At 39.1% G+C, this 22609-nt stretch overlaps 1 protein-coding gene across 1 annotated transcript in view; it reads right to left on the minus strand.

The window, feature by feature from the left end:
* The window catches only part of PLA2R1 (phospholipase A2 receptor 1, 180kDa), a 140275-nt gene that overhangs the window by 35999 nt on the left and 81667 nt on the right, over positions 1 to 22609 (minus strand). Inside the window, exons 12-17 of the mRNA XM_012655814.1 lie at positions 13332 to 13534; positions 10419 to 10564; positions 6951 to 7035; positions 4598 to 4730; positions 3953 to 3988; positions 3278 to 3435 (exon numbers count right to left, since the gene is read on the minus strand). Of these exons, the coding sequence (XP_012511268.1) occupies positions 3278 to 3435; positions 3953 to 3988; positions 4598 to 4730; positions 6951 to 7035; positions 10419 to 10564; positions 13332 to 13534 (761 nt within the window). The remainder of the gene's footprint in view (positions 1 to 3277; positions 3436 to 3952; positions 3989 to 4597; positions 4731 to 6950; positions 7036 to 10418; positions 10565 to 13331; positions 13535 to 22609) is intronic.

Consider the following 22609-nt stretch of genomic DNA (forward strand, 5'->3'; position numbering starts at 1 on the left):
ATGACCTCTACACATTTGGCTCCTCATCCTGGAATAAATTAACTTCTGGATTGACCCATTCCAGTACGGCATTCTTAAATATGGGATTTCTTGCTTATGAAATGTGAATGGTCACCATAAACACCACCATCACCACCAACAACAAAAAGTGCTCAAGGTAGTCACAAATTATGCAGAAATAAGAATTGCTTGGAAATCTACTGCTTTGTTCTAATTTGATACCCTTTTCCTTTGGCACCTGCTGTAGGTTAAATGTTTGTGTTCCCCTGAAATGTACATGCTGAAATCCTAACCCCCAAGGTGATATATTACAAGATGGAGCCTTAGGGGGTGATTAGGTCATGAGGGTGGGGCCCTCATGAGTGGGATTCATGCCCTTATAAAAGGGACTCCAGAGAGCTCCCTTGCTCCTTCCACTATGTGAGGACACATGTGAACCAGGAAGTGGGCTCTCACCAGATATCAAATCTGCCAGTGCCTGGGTTTTGGACTTCCATCCTCCAGAATTGTGAGCAATAAATTTTTGTTGTTTGTAAGCTGCCCAGTCTATGGTGTTCAGCCCAAATGGAGTAAGACAGTCCCCTGGCCGCTTTCTCAGTCTCTATATCCAATACTCGCCAATAATTTTCTTTTGTAGAACAGTAGAGTGTTAGATCAGTCAGCAGATCACCCATAATGCTGACAGGGCATTCTATATTAACAGAGTCTTCAGCTGGTTAACAATTTTGCCATACAAAACACCACAAGGCTTGTCTTATTTGAGATCAGAGTCCTCAACTGGATCATGGCACCGGCAATGATGTCCAAACTGCCAAGCCCATGGGGTTTCATCATTTTCTTCTATGGGAGGTATTAGCTCCACCATCTCCCCCCTGGCAAACCAACTCCCTAAGATTAGAAGATGAATTAAGCAGAAAGGTGAATACAGAATCTGACTTACAGAGGTTCCCAGGACAGCCAAGCTCTGTTGGAAACAGTCAAGGAAGCCCTTTGTTGTTTACATCTGAGATGGTGCTGGAAGCCATCTTTTGGGGAGCGATTTTGGAACTAGGTTTTAATGTAATGAAGACATTGTGCTCTCATATGCCCTGGATACTGCTGTTCCGCTGTTGCAGACAACACTGTGTAGGGTTTTTAAGATGGCCAGGGTTTCTTTCCAAATTCTACTACTTAGCTGCTGTGTAACCAAGTTGCTTAATCTCTTTGAAGTCTTTGCTTCCTCATCTGTAAAATGTACTAATAATAGACTTCCAGGTTTTTGGAAACATTAAATGGGATTAAATGTTAGTACTTAGCATAGTGCCTAACACTGTTATGGTCAGTATTGGCCAAATATCAGCTCTTTTTAGGATATGCATTTTGCATACTGTTGGATTGGTTTTCAGCCATTCACCTGATCTCTTGTTATTGTCATCTGAGGTGAGAAGTCTGGTGTCTGGCCAAAGAAACATGCATTTTCTGACATCACGGTATGTAATTTGTTGATATTTAACATTATGGTTTTGGCTTGAATGCTCCAATCATAGAACGGAAGAGAGACAAAATAGCATACAAACTGATGGTGGGAACATTCTGGATCTAGTGGTTGTTCTGCCACTGTGTGTCTGTGGGACCATGTGGTTGTCATCTAACCTCTGTTTCTTGGCTTTCCCTTCATAACCCGGTAGGAGTCCTGACCTGCCTGCAGCTCACCTGTATGCGCAACAAACGGGACACAGAAATGGTAAAGCCCCTGAGCTTGAAGGAAGACATTTCCCTCATAGATCTGGGATGCTTTAATGTAGAGCTTCCTTTTAACAGTCAACGTACAAAGATATGAAAAGATGAGAGAGCTAGAAAGGATTCCTGGAGATCAAAAAATATGGTTAAATTATAGAGAAAGAGAATGGCTTTTTCTTACTTTCAAAGGTTTCCTAGGGAAGTTGGGAGTGAGAGTTTCCCTTCCTGGTGCCCCCATGGTAATGTGCACTTGCTGCCCCCTTTTTACTTACCGTATCATATCATTTACAGATTTTTAATTTTTAATTTTCAAAATTCGACAGATAAAATTGTATATATTTATAGTGTATGACAGGATGCTTTGAAGTATACATATCCAGCTTTTTTAAACTCAGGCTATATCTCATACATTTTTGTGTCCTTGACAAATATCACAGTGCCTGGTACATACTGGATGCTCAATAAATGCTTATTGAAAGAATACACTGAAAAGCACACTTTTCCTTGCCAGTGAATTTTATTATTTAGCAGGTCTTGCATGCTCCTTTGTGATTACCCTAGTTCCACAAAGGACTGAGCAGTCTTTCTCTACTTTAAGTTGAAATGGAAAACTATTCCTTACTATTTTTTGTATATTGTCTTTAAAAATATAGAAATAGTATACTCTTGTAAGTAAAATTGGAAACTTTAAAAGTGCCATGCACTAGGCGGGGCGCGGTGGCTCATGCCTGTAATCCTAGCTCTCTGGGAGGCCAAGGCGGGCGGATTATTTGAGCTCAGGAGTTCGAAACCAGCCTGAGCAAGAGCGAGACCCTGTCTCTACTAAAATTAGAAAGAAATTAATCGGACAACTAAAAATATATAGAAAAAATTAGCTGGGCATGGTGGCGCATGCCTGTAGTCCCAGCTATTCGGGAGGCTGAGGCAGTAGGATTGCTTGAGCCCAGGAGTTTGAGGTTGCTGTGAGCTAGGATGCCGCCACGGCACTCTAGCCCGGGCAACACAGTGAGACTCTGTCTCAAAAAAAAAAAAAAAAAAAAAACTACCATGCACCCTCCAGATACTCTTTGTCCCTTATCTGAGCTTTATTTTCCCCCATGGTGTTTATCCATTTATCTTTTTCTAATATATTATATAATTCTATTTACTTGTATTGATTGTGGTCTTTCTTCCCACACTAGACTATAAACTCTAAGAAGGCAGGAATTTTGGTCTGTTTTAATCACTGATAGAACTCTAGTCCCTAGAAGGCTCTCAAATAAATGTGTGTTGAATGAGCAAACGAATCTCACAAAACAACAAAACTCTGCTTACTCTCCATTGTCACTAACAAAGAATGAAGACAAGTGAAATGACATGGGAAACCTGCATTGCCATTATTTTCTCTCAATGTCTGTAACCGGAAGAAAAACAATTCTCAAAAATCTATGGCTTTTACTGAAGCTTAAGTAAATGTCTGAAGTCAAATTAAAAAGAAAAATCCCCCTGACCCTGCCCACTCAAGGACACAAGAAAGCGCTAAACTCTGAATCTCTCGTGGTGAATTGTGTTCACGTACCGCTTTTATTTTGCTGTGGATGAATTCTTGCTCAAGTGCAGAATGAATTGTGAGAAGATCACTGCGCAGCCAGCCACACACAAACTCAAAGGAGGACCATTCTGAGGCATAAGTGTGAAAAAGGTATTCTGCGTCCTGATAGAAGAGCCAGGGTGCATCTGAAAGGAAAAGAAACAAATACGGGAAATAAAGGAAAGCAAATAAGGGAAAAGCGATGGAGAGACCAATGCAGACTTAAATAAGGAACAATTGACCCCAAATTTGCAATTTGGTCACTCAGCATTAAAAAAATTTGTATACACACACATCACAGATGAACACACACACACACATACAAACACATACACAGGCATACGTGCACATAAATAAATACATAATTTGCTTATCTTCCTTGGTCTGCCTCATACAAGAAACTTTCATTAGTATACAAAGGTCAGGGATAAACACATAATTTAAAATCACATGTCATAAAAATGATCACAGATATTAGTCTTCAATCATATTTAATGACCACATTTATTAATTTGACTGTTTATTAATTTAAACAAATTAGCTCTAGGTTGACACAAGAGAAGAGAGGCTCAATTGGAGGAATGTAGTAATACATTAATGGCATGTAGTAGCACTTATATGGTGTATAATTAGAAATTCTGGAACTACCAGGACAGTTCTTACCGTACTGGTACCAGGATGGAATCTTGGGTCTCACATCTGCAAAGTGAAAGCAAACCACCTTGACTGACCTTTCTTCACAAGTGCATTGTCTCTGAATTACTTCAGCTCTAAACACACTACTTTCTACTTCCCCTTTTAAAAAAATAATTAAAAAAACGGGTACATTGGGCTGTTTGGAATATACGGTTAGTTCTCATACTTGAAGAGGAGGTCCCAGAGAGGCTTCTGATTAAAGAAAGAGGGACGTGGACACTGGTTGAGGACGTTGACACACCTACTGTGTGTCACGCACTGTGCTAGGTACTTCCACTTACTCATTTCACAAGTAATTCTGTTTGCTTATGAAGTCAGAGTGACACTTCTTCCAGACTGTACTTGCACAGTAAAATATTCCACAATATTAGCTGGTTATCCTTGTTCCGAAGGAACTAACTTGGCATACCGCATCGGTGTCATTTTGTTCTTATTTCCCTATGACACAGTCTTTGTTAAAATAGTGTAATTTGGTTCATCAAGCAGGTTGTTGGTATTGTGGTTCAAGGTGCTTAAATTTTAAGACCTCTGTAACCCTTCACTTGGGAAAGTGCTATGGATTATTATTAATAGAAATCAAACGCATAGTAAAGATCATATTAATATTTTTACCTCTTGGAATTTTGCATATCCACTCGCGTTTGGAGCCACAGTGCAGTGGCAGCAATGTTTTATTTGCCTTATACACAGCACAATTTCTTGCATCTTCTTCAAAATAAATATTGTCTAAAAATGAAGAGACAACCTGCGGCAGATGAAGTTTGTTATTCCTTAATGATGATCCCCCACAAATAGTTTCAGTAGATCAAAAAAGACATTCTTGTACATAATCATCGTAGACTTTTACAGAATGCTTCAGAAATGTCTAGATATCATTCCAGTTAAAGGTTGTTTCACATTTGTGAAGAATAAGCCAAACAATATTTAGCATTTTTGCTTAAAGACCCTTTTCTTTAAAAGAGGTATGCTACTCCTTTCTCCAGAAGAAACAAATCAGATGCAAGCTTCAATCTGAACTTGCACTGTTTTCTAACTGGCAGGGTTAGGCTAGCCCTGGAATCCTGGGTAGACTTCTTAGAGGATCGATGATGTGCCAGATCTGGGCATTACCTTTGATGTTGATTATTTTGTACATATGCTAAGCTTTTAGTCTCTAATAACTAAACTGTAAGCCGCAGCTAGCTTTAATCAGGAAACTATCCGACACTTTCCATGAGTGACCACGTAACTAAAATAATTCACATAGTAGGGGTATTAAATAAAGACTCAACCTTTCAACTATTTAATGACTACCTGACATAAGAGTGGATGGACCATGAGTAAAATTGGGTCAAAAGTTTGGAAAAAGGAGGAAATTTTGAAACTTTTTATATTCTTCCTCAAACATGTACACAGTCATGCAACAATTCATCTAACTTAAATACATATATATAAAATCTAACTTAAAAGTATATATATTTTATACACACACACACACACACACACACATACATATATATATATAAGTAAAATCTCCCCTCAGGCTCAGAGAGTGGCGTGAGGAGTGGTGAGGAATTCAGTCCGCTGCTTCAGGGCCCTATCTCATTTATTCTGAACCCAATTGTCTAGTCCTCTCTTATTACTAATAAGTTTGTTTTACTAAAACGAAATGAAGTGTTCTTAACCTCTACGTATCACGCCTTGGTTTTCAAGTGCTGTATTGACTTTGATCACCTGACTTGCCATGTCATGGCTGCCATTTATGGGGTGAGCTGACTCTGCTGTCTCTTCCATTTTCTGGGCCTTGGTTTCTTCATCAGCAAAATAAACGGATGGGGCTTAGTGATCTTTTAGATCACATTCTGCTCTCTGATCCTGATACTGTTTCAAAGAAGGAGTGTTGGAGTGCAAATATTATTTTTTAACTAGCATGCCCTTATCCTTATTTTTGTTCCCACTTAGAAGCATATAGCTTTTCCACAAATCCCCTCCTTGCCACAAATTTGAGCACCATCTATGTAGTGGGCTTTTCTCTCTTGGTCTTTACTATTTCAAAGTTTGGCTGCTGGTATTTTGCCAACTGCGAGTCAGACAACCTGTGTGCAAATCCTGGCTGTCCTTTGTATTATTTTAGGCAAACTATTAACACTTGATCATCCTAATACCCATGGCATCGAGTGATTGTAAGGATGCGATGAGGTCATGTAGTAGTGCATTCAGCTCAGCGCTTGCAACATTATACGGCCCGATAAACAGGAGCTGTGCTAAACACTCACTGCAGGCTCTTACTAGTCGCCCCATTTCACAGGTGAAACTAAATAACCTGATTTTTCATGTGCCATAGGCTGGATCTGATTTCAGTCTGGGATACAGCTTCAGTTTTCTCCCTGTCATTTTGAGAAAAACGTGAGAATTCTTCATCACAATAGTGGGTTCTCTCTCCCCTCCACAAAGGTTTGCAAGTGTGAGGATAAGTGAAAAGCAAGACTCTTTCTCCTTCTGGAACTTCTTCCTCTGGCTGAGAAGGAGGTGATATTTCTAAGTCTTGCATTTCTGTCCTTTTAGAGTGAGATAAACTGGAGATCATTCTCCAAAATAGTCTCCTTTTCATTGTGACACAGACATGTCCCGTAGTCAGGCACCATGCAGGAGAGGGAGGGAGGGGAAAGGAAGCCTGGTGTTATTCTAAAGGATAGCTGCTCCTGTGCCAGAAAGACTCTTCACATGGGAGATGGTGTGAGGGGACTTTTTGGATATTTTGATTCCTTTTCATGATGAGATTGTGTAGTGCCCTCAGAACAATCTGGCTAGCAAAGTTTTCCCAGGACCTTGCCAAAAGAATTCTCCTGGTACCAAGGTCTGGTGCAGTTTTGCCACAGGAGATATAGTCATTATTTCTAGTTACCATATCTTGGTTGGTTCACAAAGTTGTTTCAGGGCCACTTATTTTGAATTCATCACTTTTCTCTAGTTTGGAAAGACTTACAGGCGTTCCGTCAGACCACTCCCAAGAGCCAGCATTCAGTGGGTTTCTTTTATTAAATCCAATCCAGAACTGCCTTTCCTCTGTCCTATGAAGAGAAAAAACAAAAACTTTGTCTTCGCCATAGAATTTACAACATTATGTAAAAGCTTAAAAAATATTTTAAAATATGTATGTGTGCAGGAAACAGCTGATGCTGCTGGCAGGGTTGATAAAGTCAACAAACATTTATTGAACATTTTTTAATGTGCAAAACCCCGAGCTACGAAATGGACTGAGAGAAGATTTAGGCTCACATTCTATTTCTCTTTCAGTTTGTGTGGCTTGCTCACTAGTGATGTACAGTTGGGGAAAAGTCAGCTCATATTGAGAAGGTGGATTTCCGATCAGGAATGGTACTGCCTTTCAGTCAGGGCAAGACCACATGAAAGCAAGTTGGTAGACATCTGGGAACATCTCTTCCCTAGAGGAACTTTCACTACTTTCCTGTACTATTTCTACTACCTTACGATGCTTTGATTTGTTGCTTGTTTGTCAAATGTTCACGTATTCTCTGAAAGTTAATTACCACCATCCTCATTTAATAAAAGGTGCACAATAGGTTTTGGGCTTTTTTCAGATCCCAACATAAATAATTCTACAGCAAATCAGCCTGAACCATGGTAGATTAACTTCAGCAGTTGCCATTGGTTTAGACTTGGCAAGAAGCTCCTCAGAGAATCATCTTCCTTCCTATTAGGCAGAGTACAAATATGTCAAGCCACAGACTACTCAATAAATCAAGCAATAAAGCCTAATTGTACAATGAACCATCTCACTAAGATAATTTTCTGAGAATAATTTTGAAGAATTAAAGATTTAAAAGATTCAGAAGTCATGACAGATGCTTTATTTTCCTTAGTGCAGAGAAGCAAGCCTTATTTTGAAGAATCCTTTCTCATCTATTTGAGCTGCTCTGTCTGAATGATATAAATCAAAGTCAAACGCAACTTAGAAAATTGGAGAGATCACTGGTGCCTGCTTGGTCACTGTTGTGATGGCACCTTACATTCAAGGTCGGGAGAAGGTGAGAATGGCTGCCTTCGGGTTAAGCCAGGCACCTTCATCTCCATGGCATAGGCTGGAAACCCACATCACTCTCCCTGGGCTGAGAACTTATTTTTTTCCTCACTGAATTCAGAGTTCTACATTTTTCCTGCTATATACTGACTCCTAGAAGATGAAATGGTATTTGTAATATTTTCTCTCCATCAATTTCCTAACATTGTATAATTTCCTAAATGCATGTGTGTGTGTGGTTAATGAAATAGAAACAGAAAAGCAGTGCCATAGGAAGGAGAAGAAGCAAGCATGCTAACTCTGAGATCTGGCACATGCTGTAAGTTAGCATCAGATTTGACTGAATTCTCTGGTAGTTTGGGCAGAAAGTAAAACAGACGGCTTTTGTGATTAGATGTTGAAGATCCATAATTTGATAGATGCTTGGCACTAAATTCCACTAGAAATTTCAAGTGTGAGAATTTATGTAAATATTACAGAAATAGCAGTGATATTTGATTCTAAAGCAACCTGGGAAGCAGTTTGTGTGTGGTTGTGTCATATAGCAAACCTCACAAAAATCACAGGGCAGAATATGCAAATAGGTTTCACAAGGGGCTAAAGTAACGAAGCAAAGTACAACTTAGAAAATGGAGATGGAGACTATCATCTATCCCCTGGATCTGTGGCCCCACACCTGGCTAATAACCCAATTAACCAGGAAGCTTTCTAGACTTTTCTTTAGCCTTAGAGAGTCTGATTCAGCAGCTTTGGTGTGAGACCAGAAAGCTCTTATGTTAAAAGGCGATCCATGGAGTGTGAGACCAGCCAGGTTCTGGAACCCTGTTCTGAGGTCAGCATTTCTGTAGGGACAAGCAGTTCTGTGGGATATTAATAAGTGTCCTTAAAAAAAAAAAAGAGTTTTGTGGTCAAAGAACAGTGCTTTCTTCTAGAAGCCTTTACAATGCTAATGTACATGGCAAATTTCAAAGATTGCCTATAATTTTGCAAATATATTTGACCACACAGTCCCCTCTTTTCCCCCACAGAATCCATGAGACTCACCTTGGGAAATGTAAAAAATGCCCACCTTTAAGGTCATTTTTGTAGATGCTGAAGATGAATAATTTGAGAGATGTTACATATTAATTTTTTTATGGGAATGTCCTACAAGAAAACTTACAAGGAAGACCAAAATTTTCCTCAAAAAGCAGTACTGGATTTTCTCTGGGATTCAGGCAAGTATTTCATTGAGACTCCAGATTTCCAGAGCTTGGAGCAGAGTGTCTGGTATTGTATTTGTTCTCATTAAATAAATGAATTGAGGCATGGAGGTGTGCTGCCCTTAGACCACAGTGTCTTCAGGGATAGGATTTTGGCTGCCACGTCTATTGGGTGCTCCAATCAGCTATGCATTAACTGTGCCCCTTCCACAGAAGATACTCCCAAATGTACAGTGACTGACAAGAACATTCTAGAATGAGAGCCCAAGGTGGTGATGGGGGAAGACTCGAAAACAAGACAAGATGGCTGTCTTCAAATATTTGAAAGTAGAGTAAACTTGATCTGGAGAGATCTTGGAGCTCTAGCTCCAAACTGAGGGGAGGGAGATTTCTGGCTTACTAGAAAGTTGTTCTTTGAAACCAGCCATCAACAATAGGATGGGCTTTCTCCCAAGCAAGGAGCATTGTGAGACTGGAAGGCATTATGCAGACAGTGGATGACCATGGGAATGTGGTAGAAGCAAGTCCTGTGTTGGGTGGGAGGGAGCACAAGACCTTTTAGATTTCTTCCAATTTAAACCTAACTGAGTTTCTAACTCCACAGAATTCAAGATTCTGTAAACTTGCAAGATGGACACAGATAAGTAAATGCTTGTTTCTGCGTATGTAAAATTAGGGGGTTGGGTTGGAATTAAAAAAAACTCAGTGGGACTATTTTTTTTTCCCCCAAACAAAATCTTACATGGGCTCCTATTATATACAAAATAATTAGCAGTGGAGCTAGTTGGAGCTGCCCTGCTGAGTCAGTGAGCCGGGAACCAGTTCTGCCCGCATGGCCCCTCCTGCTCCTGAGAGTTCCCAGATCCTCGGATCCTCAGACAACACTTTGAAAACCACTGGGCTAGATAATTTCTGATTTTGGCAGCAAAGCTCTAAAATTCTGACTTGTACACAGAAAAGATTCCAACTAGCAGAAACAATTGTCACTTTGTTCTTTGTTTTATGAAATGAGAACTTCGTGCAATATATATGTAAATATATATAACTATGTGTATATATATTTTTTCTTTCGCAATTAGTGGCTAGTTGGCTTTAGGTTTAATGCAAATCCTGGAATTTAAAAAAACTATTTGGGATCCTAACCCCTAAGAAGCCATTACTGGGAGATGGAATATTTGATTGTAATTTTTCAAAACTAACAAGTATTTACCGATTAAATTTTGAATGTAAGAGCTCATTCACAAAATTCTCTTCCTCAATGTGGGCAAAGCTTGCAAGATGAGCCCCAAATTCTTCACAAAATGCTTCAGCTTCTCTCCATGTTCTTTTCCCCAGAACTTTTTCACTATGAAATACCTGTAGAGTAAAAGAACAAAAGTAACACTGTCATGGAAAAGGTGAGGCTGTTTATCCTCAAGAAAATAACAGCTCAGAAAAATAATATAATTGTCATTAGTCTTTATTAAAAGCTTGACCTAGTGGGAAGATAACATTTATTGAACGAGGATGTGCCTAGTCATCATAAAACTATTAGCTTATTCTATTCTCATAGCAAATTCCTGATGGGGATATGACAAGCTCAGTTTTGTAAATGAGCTTTTTGAGGACTTTTTTCCCCTAAATCTCCTGTGACTGGCATTACTGGCATGTACTTGTCCTTCAATAAATGTTCGTCAAGAGATGAGGAAAGCCAAGGTAAGAGAGGTTGAGAATTTGAGGTTACACAGCTACAAACTGGCTGAGCTAGGACTAGATCCAGGACTTCTTGCTTCCAGGGTCTGTGACTTTCCATCCCACCAGATCGACTTCTGACAAATTAGACTTAGTGTAATGGTCATGAATCTGGCTGATCCATGGTGAGAAATGAGGAAAGAGACCTGGGACCAAGGGCAGGTATCTTTCTAGGGTCTTGGGTCTTAGCTGAACTGGCAGGTGCAGTGGTTCAGCTGTGTCTGAATTCTCTGCTGTTTTTCAGCTGGCTCACAGTAGCAGAAAGAAGTCAGCCAAATGAAGGGCCTGTTTTTGGCTTTGTTTAAGTTCGGGGTGAGGGACTGAGGACCCAGAGCTCATGATCCTGGGCCTCTGCACCTTTCTCATCTTTAACTGCCGGGCACTAAGCCTGAACCTCTGATGCCAGGCAGGTACACCCGCGGCCAGCCTTACCAGACTGATTTGCTGAGACCAGAATGAATAGCTTTCTAAATCCTGTGGACCACAGCACAACCTTTCCATCTTTTAAATTATATGTCAAAACTCACCTCCTCTGGGAATGTCTTCCTGAATCACTCTAAACTCATAAATCCTATCACCATGCCCATCACACAACATGCATTTGTTGACACATCAGGGTGATATATAGAAGAAAAAGCATTAGACCAGGAGTTCCAAGACTGGGGATTTATTCCAACTCTGTCAATAAATAATTGTGATCTTGGACAAATCTCAGTGGCCTCAGTTTATTCTTTTCTAAAGTTTAACTTATTGCTCTGCGAAATCAATTTTGGGCCTATTGCTCTACGAATTTAATGTAGGATTATATTCATACATGTGTACCACTTAAACAGAGTGCATGCACACATGTCCCACGCCATCCACGAGCTGCAACAGCTCTGGAGTTAGTCTGTCTTCCTTCTTCTCTGCATGCACCCGGTTGTGGGAAAGAACTTGCTCCCAAGATTTGTTGAAACTCTATTTGTAAAATGAACCAAGAAAAAACCACCAAACATAAAAACATAATATTTCAAAAAATGTCTTTCTGACAAGTAAATTGTAGGAAGTGATTTAAATATAGGATCTAAAGCTGGTTTTCAAATAGGCATTTCTTCACAGATTTTATATATATATACACACACACATATACACACATATATGCACACATATATACACATATAAACAAATTGTATGTATTAATTTGTTTGATTTTCAGGTGTCTGACAAGCTGTAAAAGTTATCCTTATTAGCAGAATTGTATCATTCCATAATAAGGACTTTATTCATTGGCTTACCAACAGTATAAAATTGTACCATTTTAATACTCAGTGAGTGTCTGCCTTCTTCATTTGGCACATGTTTGGCAATAAGGACAATATTGACTGAGCCTCACTATTGCAGGAGGACAGGTCCCCACATGATCCTTGCTGACTCAGCTCTTTCCCCCTTGTTTGTAATTCTCAGGCAGAAGGTACCAAGAACGCAACATCCTGAGACAAAGGGGAATTGTTCTCATCCCTCCTAGAACAGGATGTCCTGCAATACTTTAGCCCAGTGATCCAAGTTGCAGCTGAGGTACGAAGCCCAGTGAGGAGTGCTTTTGGGATCCCTCAGCTGTGGTGGGAAGTGGGGCATGTGCAGACTAGACTCCAGCTTTCCTGAGCCTTGGGCACTGGCTCACCATGGATTCTAGGCTTCTGTTGCTTCTTGCTGCCTATCTGTGAATATAAGTTGAGCATCTTAAATATGAAAATCTGAACTCAAAAATCTTCTAAAATCTGAAACTTTTTGAGCAGTGACATGACACTCAAAGGAAATGCTCATTGGAGAATTTCAGATTTCAGTTTTTTGGATTTGCAATGCTCAACCAGGAAGAATAATGTTCCAAATATTCCAAAAATCCAAAAAAATTCCCAAATCTGAAATACTTCTGATTTCAAGCATTTTGGATAACCTGTAAAAAGCTGCTTTACCTGACTTGTGTGAGTGTTTTGTCTCACCAGACTCATACTCTAGCAGCTGAGTTTGTGCAAAACCTCCTGCCAGAGCTGGGAAGCTTAGCACAAACTGTTCAGGGGTTTAGAGTCCTCCTCCAGGATTGAGGAGTTCAACCAGTGCATGGTGTTCCCCTCCCAAGGATTAAGACTGGTGCATGGTATTTCTTCTTAACAGATATCAATCTTCATGAGGAAGCCTTCAATGTCACCAGGACATGCCAATTTTTGACTTAAAAATTATTTGGAATGTAATCGAAGGGATAGAGACAGGCAACAAATATTGATTAAGCACCTGCAGTTTGCAGGCACTGTTCTGGAAAAAAAAAAAGGTACCGGAATAATGGAATTTAGGATACATGGATCCAACTGAAATAGTGTTGGTCCTGCTAAGAAAGCCCCAGTAACCTTGGTATTACCTTGAAGCAACTGGCCAGACCAGACTCTGACTCCCAGTCCAAATAGCAAGGGTGGAAGGGCCATCTTTCTTCATGCTCCGTTTTCTCCCGGTTTTCGACTGGCTGCTTGCACAGGGACATTGCCTTAAAGCGTCTGCAGTCCTTTACTTCCCAGCGACCAACTGGATGACTTCCTCGCATGGCAACACAGCCGCCGCTGTAGCCTAAAAATGGAAAACAAGCACTTTTAATACCAGACAACTAAAACGTGTTGTGCTCAGAAGACTGCTCTTTAGAGTATTGAACTGACATCTCATAATGAAGCACCCAGACAAGAACAATAAAGACGAAAACGCATGCTTTATTGGCATGATTATCTCATTTCTCTTCATCTCTGGAGAAAAGAATAGAAGATGGAAGAGGGGGAGAAAAGAGAGTGTGAAGGCTGAAAATTGGACATTGTCCTCTTTGAGCTCAGAGGGCAAATGATGAGCAACTAGGAGCTGTTCCTACATGGAACCAAGATATCCCCCATGGCTCAGTGCTGGGCTTTGAAATCCCATTGTGAAAAATCAGAGACGAAAAATGCACGGTTCTCATGCTCTGACAACAGATTCGGTGGGGGAAAATACATAAATAATGGGTTCAAGGTAGACCACAAGGCACTCAACAGAAAACCAAACTGTAAACCCTGGGGGAAAGGAGAGTGAGATAAATTCTCTAAATGAGGTGAAGCTCTGAGTGCAGGGACAGAGCAGACATCAGGGGAAAAGGGGATGAGAGAGAGAGAGAGAGAGAGAGAGAGAGAGAGAGAAATGTAATAGAATGTAATAGACGTTTAGTTACGGACAAAAATCCACTTTTTTCTTTTGTGTATGTTTGAACATTCTGGAACATGAAATATATTTTTCATAGAAATAATTTATAAATTGAGTTAAGATTCTTCAGTTGTTAGCAAAATCTATACAACTCACAAAACAGCTAAAAATATATAATTTAAATTTCAGTGAAGGGTAGTAGAAATAGAATAAAAATTGAGTAAGAATAAGCTTGGTTTTTTTTGGAATCCAAGGTGATCATTCAATAACTAAATCAACATTCAATAACAACAATAAAAAACTGGGCATCTGTAATGTGCCTGACTAGGCTGTACGTTAGGCCTGGCTAGGTTGCTAAAGAGAGAAAGACAAAACAAAACGAAATGAAAACCAACTCTTAGTTCAGCGTGAGACACTACACGATCAACTGCAATAAACATAATGTGTGAAGTGCTAGAGTAAAGATGTGTTCAAAGTTCTGGAGCAGACACAGAAGCGATGATGAAGGCTGACCAGAGATGTCAGCAAAGAATTTGCAGGAAATGACATTTGGGCTGAATTTTGAAGGATGAAAGAGGAGAAAAGAGTTTTCAAGGCATGCTTGTAAAAAGCGAGTGATTATAGATGAAGCATTTGAAGACTTGTGATTATTCTGGACCTAAAGTCACTTTTTAAAATGTAGTCACTTGGTACTAGATATTTATCTTGTTTAATTTCCCTTCAGAAGTAACAGCTTCAATTTTTTTTAGATACTGTGTAACTGGTATTATCCGTCAACTCTGTTTTGGTTATTTTAGGCTCTCAGAAAGACAAAAGGGAGGGAACATGGAGAGTGGGAGTGAGAAGAAAGAAGACAGAGGAAGACATAGAAAGAGCTTTTCCTGAAGGAATGGAAGGGTTTGATGAAAGAGGAGAAAGAATAAAGAGCTGAGAATGAGAGCGTTTGTGTCTTCAACAATCCTGGGTGCACACCGTGTGTTAGACACCAGCGTCTCAGTGACTAGAGACTCCAGGTCTGCAGGAAGCTCCTGGTCCTGTGTGTGTGCAAGTTCATGTATTGAAGAGACCTTCAAAGGTGAAAATGGCCAGTTGCAAAAGAAGAAACATGCTAAGTATGTTTCATGTAGAAGGAAAGGAAGTCAAGGGACAGTTGGTCCATAGAGAGGCCATTGAATGGCTCCATTGGCCCAGAACAGCTAGTTTGTGTTAAAGACGCAGGGTTGCGGGACGGCAAAGGAGAGAGAGTACGATATGCAATTGCCTCTGCCATGAATGGAGCTTTGTGGGCCTGTTGAGTATAATTTTGAAATGCAGCTTGCAGTCTAGCTGGGTCATGAACAGAGGCGATGCTGCATGCTGTGTGCTGTGAAATTGAACTGGGGAAATGCACATGGAAGCTCCAAATGCAATATGCCTGTGCAGTCTCACTAGTTGGAAGAAGAGAGAAAACGTTCATTCCTTTCACATTCCTCCATCCTTCCTTTCCCAGCAGCCTTTGAGGGGCCCCAGTGGAACCTCCAGTTACTGTAGAGCACAGGTAGGAAATCTTGGGGAAAGAACTTCTGACTTGGAGCCTGAAGTCTGGGGTTCTAGTCCCAGCACAAATATTTAGTAACTCGAAACTTGAGCATGTTAATCACAAGAAGCCTTGTTTAAAATATGGGGATAATAATTCCTTTTCTTCTTGTAGGTTTTCATAAAGATCAAGTGAAATAATGTATTGAAAAGCACTCTGTAAAACACGAAGAGCTAAAAACACTAAAATGTTGCTATTATTATGGCCACTTTCATTACAAAAACTGGGATTTTGTGGCATGAGCTTTGCCTGCATGTTCAAAGAATTTTTTTAAAAGTTCGAATCAGCAAGTTTGAAATGTAATATACTTTTTTGTTGGTCTTGCATTTTTCTCACTTTCCCACATCAGACAATGATTAAATAGCTTTGGTTTTAGATGCTATAGATATTCAACTCATCTTCATTAGTGGAGAAGGAGATGTTTGTGAAACGCTATGAAGATGAAAAGTGCTGCAAGAGTGTTATTGGTATTCTAAAGTGGTTAAGTTAATGGAACATTTGACCCAAATTTTAGAGTCTCAGCCCCAAAGAAGCAGTAAAGTGGTATAATAAAGGGAGGCTGGGCTAAGGGAGATATAAACTAAATTTATAAGCTACATCATGGGGATGCATGCTTGCAAAGCCAAATAATAAGAGTAGAAGTGTGGGAAAGAGACGAGGTGGTTTTTCTCTCAGAGAAATCATTTTTAAATTTGGTAACTCACTTTCCGTTGGAGAAGAAAAACTATTATCCCTTTTCTCAGTGGCGAATCTCACATTTCAACAGATTCTCCTTACTTGTCTTTCCCCTGAGCCCCCTTCACTCTCTCCCTCAAACGTGAATGGGGAGACTTTCTGTCAATTAAGAAACTCCAATTCACGATTCTAGTCTCCTCCATTTACCAAAGCTATCTAGCCCTATAAAATGAAGTGAGCTGGGAAAGCCTCCACCTTCCACCTCTTCGGTCAAATATCTGAAAACAAACCAACCAAGCAAACTGTGGCATCAGGGTAAGAGGGAACGTGCTGGGCCCTCGGCGTCTCTAGACAGGTATTGCACTGGAGTCGGCCTAGTTATTTTCCCCATTCCCTGCGACAACCCTTCACATCCTCACCTCTCAAGTCCTCTTCCCTCCCTACTTTCCCTCTTCCTCCGTCTTCTCTCCTTCTCCACAGAGAAAGGTGGAGCTCTTCCCGCAGCCAAGGTGAGCTTTCCTGAAGTGCTGTGTATCTGCCAGGCACTGTGTGAGGCATTTCATATGGTCTTTTCCCTATTTAACTCCAAAAACTCTTTGAGGTGAGTATCAGTGTCTGCATTTTGCAAATGGAAAAATTGAGGCATAGAGGTTTAGTAACTTGCCAAAGACCACACAATTAGTGTGGGTTTGATCCAGGATTTGAAACCAGATTTATTTGAGTCTACTGTGAGACGATACCAAGGTACAGAGAGGGTGGGCGTTCAATAAACAGCTGAATGAATGAATTCCCTGAAAATTATGCTCCTTTTCCATGGAGCTTTCTCTCATTCCTCTGGTCATGTTTCTCTCCCTTGTGTGGCCATGGCATTTCTTTGAGATCTATCACCTTTTTAACCTTGTATGACAGTTACTTACGTGATTATGAAAAGATGTGGAAATGTCCTAAGGGTGCTCAGAAACAAGACTGGGGTTAGCCTCACATATGTGGTGGTTCATTTCAGAACTCCAATGAACCTGAAAATAGATTGGCCTATCTAGTCTGCCTACGGATGGGGCAAGATTTTTCTACTTACTATGTTCAGGACACTTTCAAGAAAACAAATTGACTCGCTCTACTGGGACCCTATTTTCCTTGCCATTGGCAGAAGATTTCCATTGACTTGGAACAATTGGGGTGAATGTACCCTGGAGTTAACCTATATGAGTGAAACACCTGGTGGTAGCTAGATCTAGAAATGAAACTTTTTTCATAGAATGGATAGTGACAAAATAGTAATCTCAAGTGTTTCTTTTTCTCTTTACAGACACCTATGAGGCTCTAATACAACTTGGAAAAGCATTTTTGAATGACTTTACAGGTATGAACTCACCTACTTTCTTTCACCATAGAGCAGCCTCCATTTATAGTGAATCTTTAATCTAAGAACAAAGTAAATTTTAGTTTCTATGCATTAGCTTTGCCTTGAGTGAGAAACTAATATATCACCTTTCCCTTTAATCAGTCGCAATGGTTAGTAGGGATAAAAACCATTTTTTCCTGTTTCATCTGAATATTTACTTCTCTGAAATACCAAGGGTCATAGAGTTGCTTTGTTGTTATTGCTTTTAATAAAAATAACAGAATTTTGTGATGTTTTGAGAATAGGACATTTGACCATGGAAGAAAGGAAATACAGATAAAGACAGGTTAAGTAAAAACCTTTTATTTCTGAATTCAGATTGAAAGTATGAATTTGAACTCAAAAAGTATTTCATCTTACACACACACACACACACACACACACACACACACACACACACACGTTTCCTAGATCTGTCCACTGAAATGGTCTAGAAACAATAACAAACCTACAAACTGTGATCACCCTCCCATATGTCCAGATTGTGATATTGCAATAATATCAGTTTCCATAAACAGGAACCAGGGTTCCTTGATGAAATGGGTGTTTCTAGGTCTGGAGCAGAAATTTATATCTTGTCATACCAGCTAGCAAGGACACTATCAAAGACTACTCGCATCACATCAAAAGGACTCAGAAGGTAGTTCTTAAAGAGATTCCCATCACAAAGATGGGGCAATTTCAGCTTGAAAAGGATAATTGTAATGGATTAAAACACACTAAATATGTTGAAAACCCTTACTTCATAGCAATGCTAAAAAAAAAAAACTCCTCTAATTTGTTACTGTTAGAGGAGGAGGCTAATGAAGAAATAAGAATTTTGAAAACTAGTAAAGGGAAAAAATTAAGCATTTATTCTGTTTTTCCTCTAAAAACTGTACCAAAGAGTAACCAAAAAATTGATTGAGAGGAATTACTTCCTTATAGAAATATTCCAGCTATAAATGAAAAAAACCCTAATAAATCAATGGATATAGGCATTGATCATCAAAGGCTGCTAATACCACGAAAAGAGAGAAAATTGGACATTATGTGCCTCCAGACAGAACACACAACTTCTTATGAAATGGTATTTCCAAAAAATAAAAAATAAAAAAATATAAGTTTGATCAAGCCTCTGATTCTAACTCTTTAAAAATAAAAATGCCAATTTTATGAAAAATAAAGAGGATGGAGTAACACATTAAACAACATGATAGGAATACAATCAACAAAGCCCAGACTGTAGGAAAATTTATAGAACAAAACTCATTTGCATTAATACACAAAGGTAGGGGTTGGGGTGGAGCAGGAAACCTGGAGATTGAAAAGAATTTAGGAGTCCTATCAACCAATTGCAATGCATGCAACTTATTTGGATCTTGATTCAAACAAAGTGTAAAATACATTATATAATATTTATAAGTCATTTAGAAATTTAAGCATTAACTGAAGATTTACAATGTCAGGCAATTACAGTTAATTACTTATAGGTATGATGATTGTATTATCATGTTTTTAAAAAAGGAATCTTTATTTTTGGAAATAATACTGAAATATTTATGGGTGAAACAATATGATGTCTTGGATTTGCTATGAAAAAATACTGGAAGGGCTGGGGGTATAGAGGAAATAAGATTGGCCATGAATTGAAAATTGCTGATGCTTGGTGGTGGATACATGGTGGTTCCTTATACTATTTGATGAACATAATACAAAGTTGAAAAAAGTGGCAGAAGTGTGATTCCACCACAGACTGAATATTTTGCTGGCATGACATAAGGACAGAGTCTTGGCTGAGTTTATAAAAGCTGCAGGCTTCCTGTTCAGTGGTCAATTTATATAGTCAGTCTTCTCTGGATTAAGATTCTGACGTGGGGACCCAGCTAATGGATTCTTTTGTGACAGGCAAGAAAGAAAATGTGATTTAGGGTGGTGTTTCTGCAAGCTGCAATTTAAAAGAAAAAGGGAAACACAGGGGCTTTTATATTGCTATTTTCTTCAAAAAAAGATTTACATTTTCATCTTATTCAGAGACAATTTACTCAATGTCAATCAGCATGAGGAGCCAAACTGAGCATCACGGCATTATTTTTGCTTCAGGGAAAAGAGAAAAAGAGTAGTGTCACTCAAATAAATTACAGCAGAAACTTATGAATGACAAGGAGCTCAGCTTCCATTCCAGATTTTAGACATCTAAATATGCCCCAAGGAAGTTAACATTAAAAACCAAGGATTTTTTCTACTCAAAATGTATTAATTTATTTTGACAGTTATAGACATTCCTAAAAAAATTCCAAAGTCTATAGAAATGATACCTGAGCTCTCAGTTTTTTGCAGCATAGTGAGACATGGAAGTTTACTACTCTCTCTGCATTTTAGTAAGATTCATAGATTTGTAGAAAAAGAAAATTGTTCTAGTGAGTGAATTTTGATGTTCCTTGTTTAGAGCTATGGAAAGGCACCAGTTTCTATACACATTTCCAAAATGATTTTTGCTAAATGATGTTTTATACAAAAAAAAATCTCATTTTTCTTAACTTCACTTTACATGCATCTTTAAAAAGTATAATTTTAAAAAAATTTAAAAACCTTAATTTTTTAAAGCAGTTTTAGGTTCACAGCAAAATTGAGAGGAAAGTACAGAGAGTTCCCCCTAATATCCCCCTGCACTCAGCCCAGTCTCCACTGTAGACATCCCACACCACAGTGGTACATTTGTTACAACCGAGGAGCCTGGGTTCTCAGATGTTTCTCTGTAAGAACCTGATAGAGCTCCTGAAAGTAGAACTCACAAAAGTGTGGGGGCCTCCTGTGACTGGGTCCCCTGGATTTTTTTAACTCTTAGAGTCATCCACAATGAGCCGTTAGCAGTTTGATCAATTACAGTTCAGGTTTTCCAATCCCAGCACTGGCTGCTATGGAAGTTTCTGCTCCAGTAAACTGTGGTTCTCTGGATCCTCCTGTCTTGTCTCTCCACTGTTTGGGGGCAGTGGTTTGCCTTCCGACTTCATTTATTTGATGGATCTAAGAAGAGCAGTTGAATTTTCAGTTTGTTCAGCTTTTTACTTTTTAGGATGGTGTGGCAACTTCTAAGCTTGTTACGTGTTGGGCTGGGAACTGGAAGTCTTCAAAAAGTACAGGTTTTTAAGCCATAAATTCAACAGAGAGAATGTCAACTGACTTTCTTTGATCTCATTCTCTTTTTCTTTCTTTCAGCTTTAGGAGGTTAAAGGAATTTTTAAAAAAAACATTTAATGCTGGCTCTTAAGTGTTGAGGAAATGTGAGTGTGTAGGCAACAATCAGATCCTCCTTTAAAGCCCTGTGATTTTCCAGGATGCTCATATTTTAGACCAAATAGGTGAGGAATCCAAATAAGATAACAGTGATACTCTCTGCAGCTTTAGGCAAAATCCTACAAATTCTTTCTCTGCCATAAGGAAGGCTAATATTTATTGATTATTTATAGTGCAACAGGAACTATGTAATACTTCATTTAATCCTCACAACAATTTTGTGAGGTAGATACTATTACTATGATTATCTTAAAGAAAAAGAAACTGAGATGTGGGGACATAAAGTAACTTCCCTAAGATTGCACAGCTGGGATTTGAACTTGAGTCTGAGTCTATAGTGGACACTCTTTATGCAAATACTGTACTGCAGGGCAGTCTCTTGTATCTATTACTATCAACCTATTTAACACCCTAAGTGAAGAATAGTTTTGATCCTAGTATTTTCCCAATCCAAAACCTTCAATGGCTTCCCATACCTAGAACAAGTGAAAACTCTTTAGTTTGTAATACTAAGCTGTAATATTAAGATAAGGCTCTGGCCTTATCTTTTATAACTCCTTTTCATATATCTTATTGTCTAGTTACATGGAGCTATTAAAATTCCTCAAAGTTGTTGAGTGTTTCCTTGGCTTTGTATGTTTGCTCACGCTTAGAAAATTCTTTTTACTTCTCTAGCCATCAAATCCTACGATAGTTCAAATCCTAGGTAAAATTCCACTTCCTCCTTGAACTTCTTTTGATAACGGCAGTGGGAGTTAATCCTCCTCTCTTTTAACTGTTAGAGTACTTTATTTTGTACTTTTTACAGCACTCATTGCATATTTTCCTGTTGCTATGGTTTGAATGTATGTATCCCCCCCAAATTCATATGTAATAGTATTAAGAGGTGGGGCCTTTTGAGAAGTGATTAAGTCATGAGTGCTCCATCCTCATGAATGGGATTAGTGTTCTTATAAAAGAGGTCGAAGGGAGCACCCTAGTCCCCTTTTGCCCTTCAGCCCTTCTGCCTTGTGAGGATGCAGCAAGAAGGCATTCACCAGACACTGAATCTACTGGCATCTTGATCTTGGACTTCCCAGCTCCCAGAACTGTGGGAAATAAATTTCTGTAGTTTATACCACTACACTATGGAAACTCCTCCAGTCTGTGATATTTTGTTATAGCAGCAAGAACAGACTAAGACACCTTTATAACAGTTATTTCTTGTACTTGCTATTACCACTCCCAGATTATAGCAACTTAAAGGCATATACTTTAGGTAACTTTTTATGCCCTTTGTCATATAAATGCCTTATAAAAGTTTATTGGATGAATGGATTTAATTATGTAACAGGGTTATAGAGAGGAAGAATTTTTTATTTTTTGCTTTTTCTAGCTTTTTTTAAAATTTCAAAATATTACAGAGTTACAAATGTTTTTGGATACATATATTGGTTTTGTTATGCTTGAGTAATGGTTATAAGTGTGCCATTCACCCAGATAATGTTCATTGTACCCGTTAGGTAGTAGGTTTCTGCCCATGCTCTCCTCCCTCCTCCCTCCTGCTTGATTT

Source organism: Propithecus coquereli, unplaced genomic scaffold (assembly GCF_000956105.1).
Source record: "Propithecus coquereli isolate 6110/MARCELLA unplaced genomic scaffold, Pcoq_1.0 Scaffold49, whole genome shotgun sequence".
In the NCBI taxonomy this organism is placed as follows: domain Eukaryota; kingdom Metazoa; phylum Chordata; class Mammalia; order Primates; family Indriidae; genus Propithecus; species Propithecus coquereli.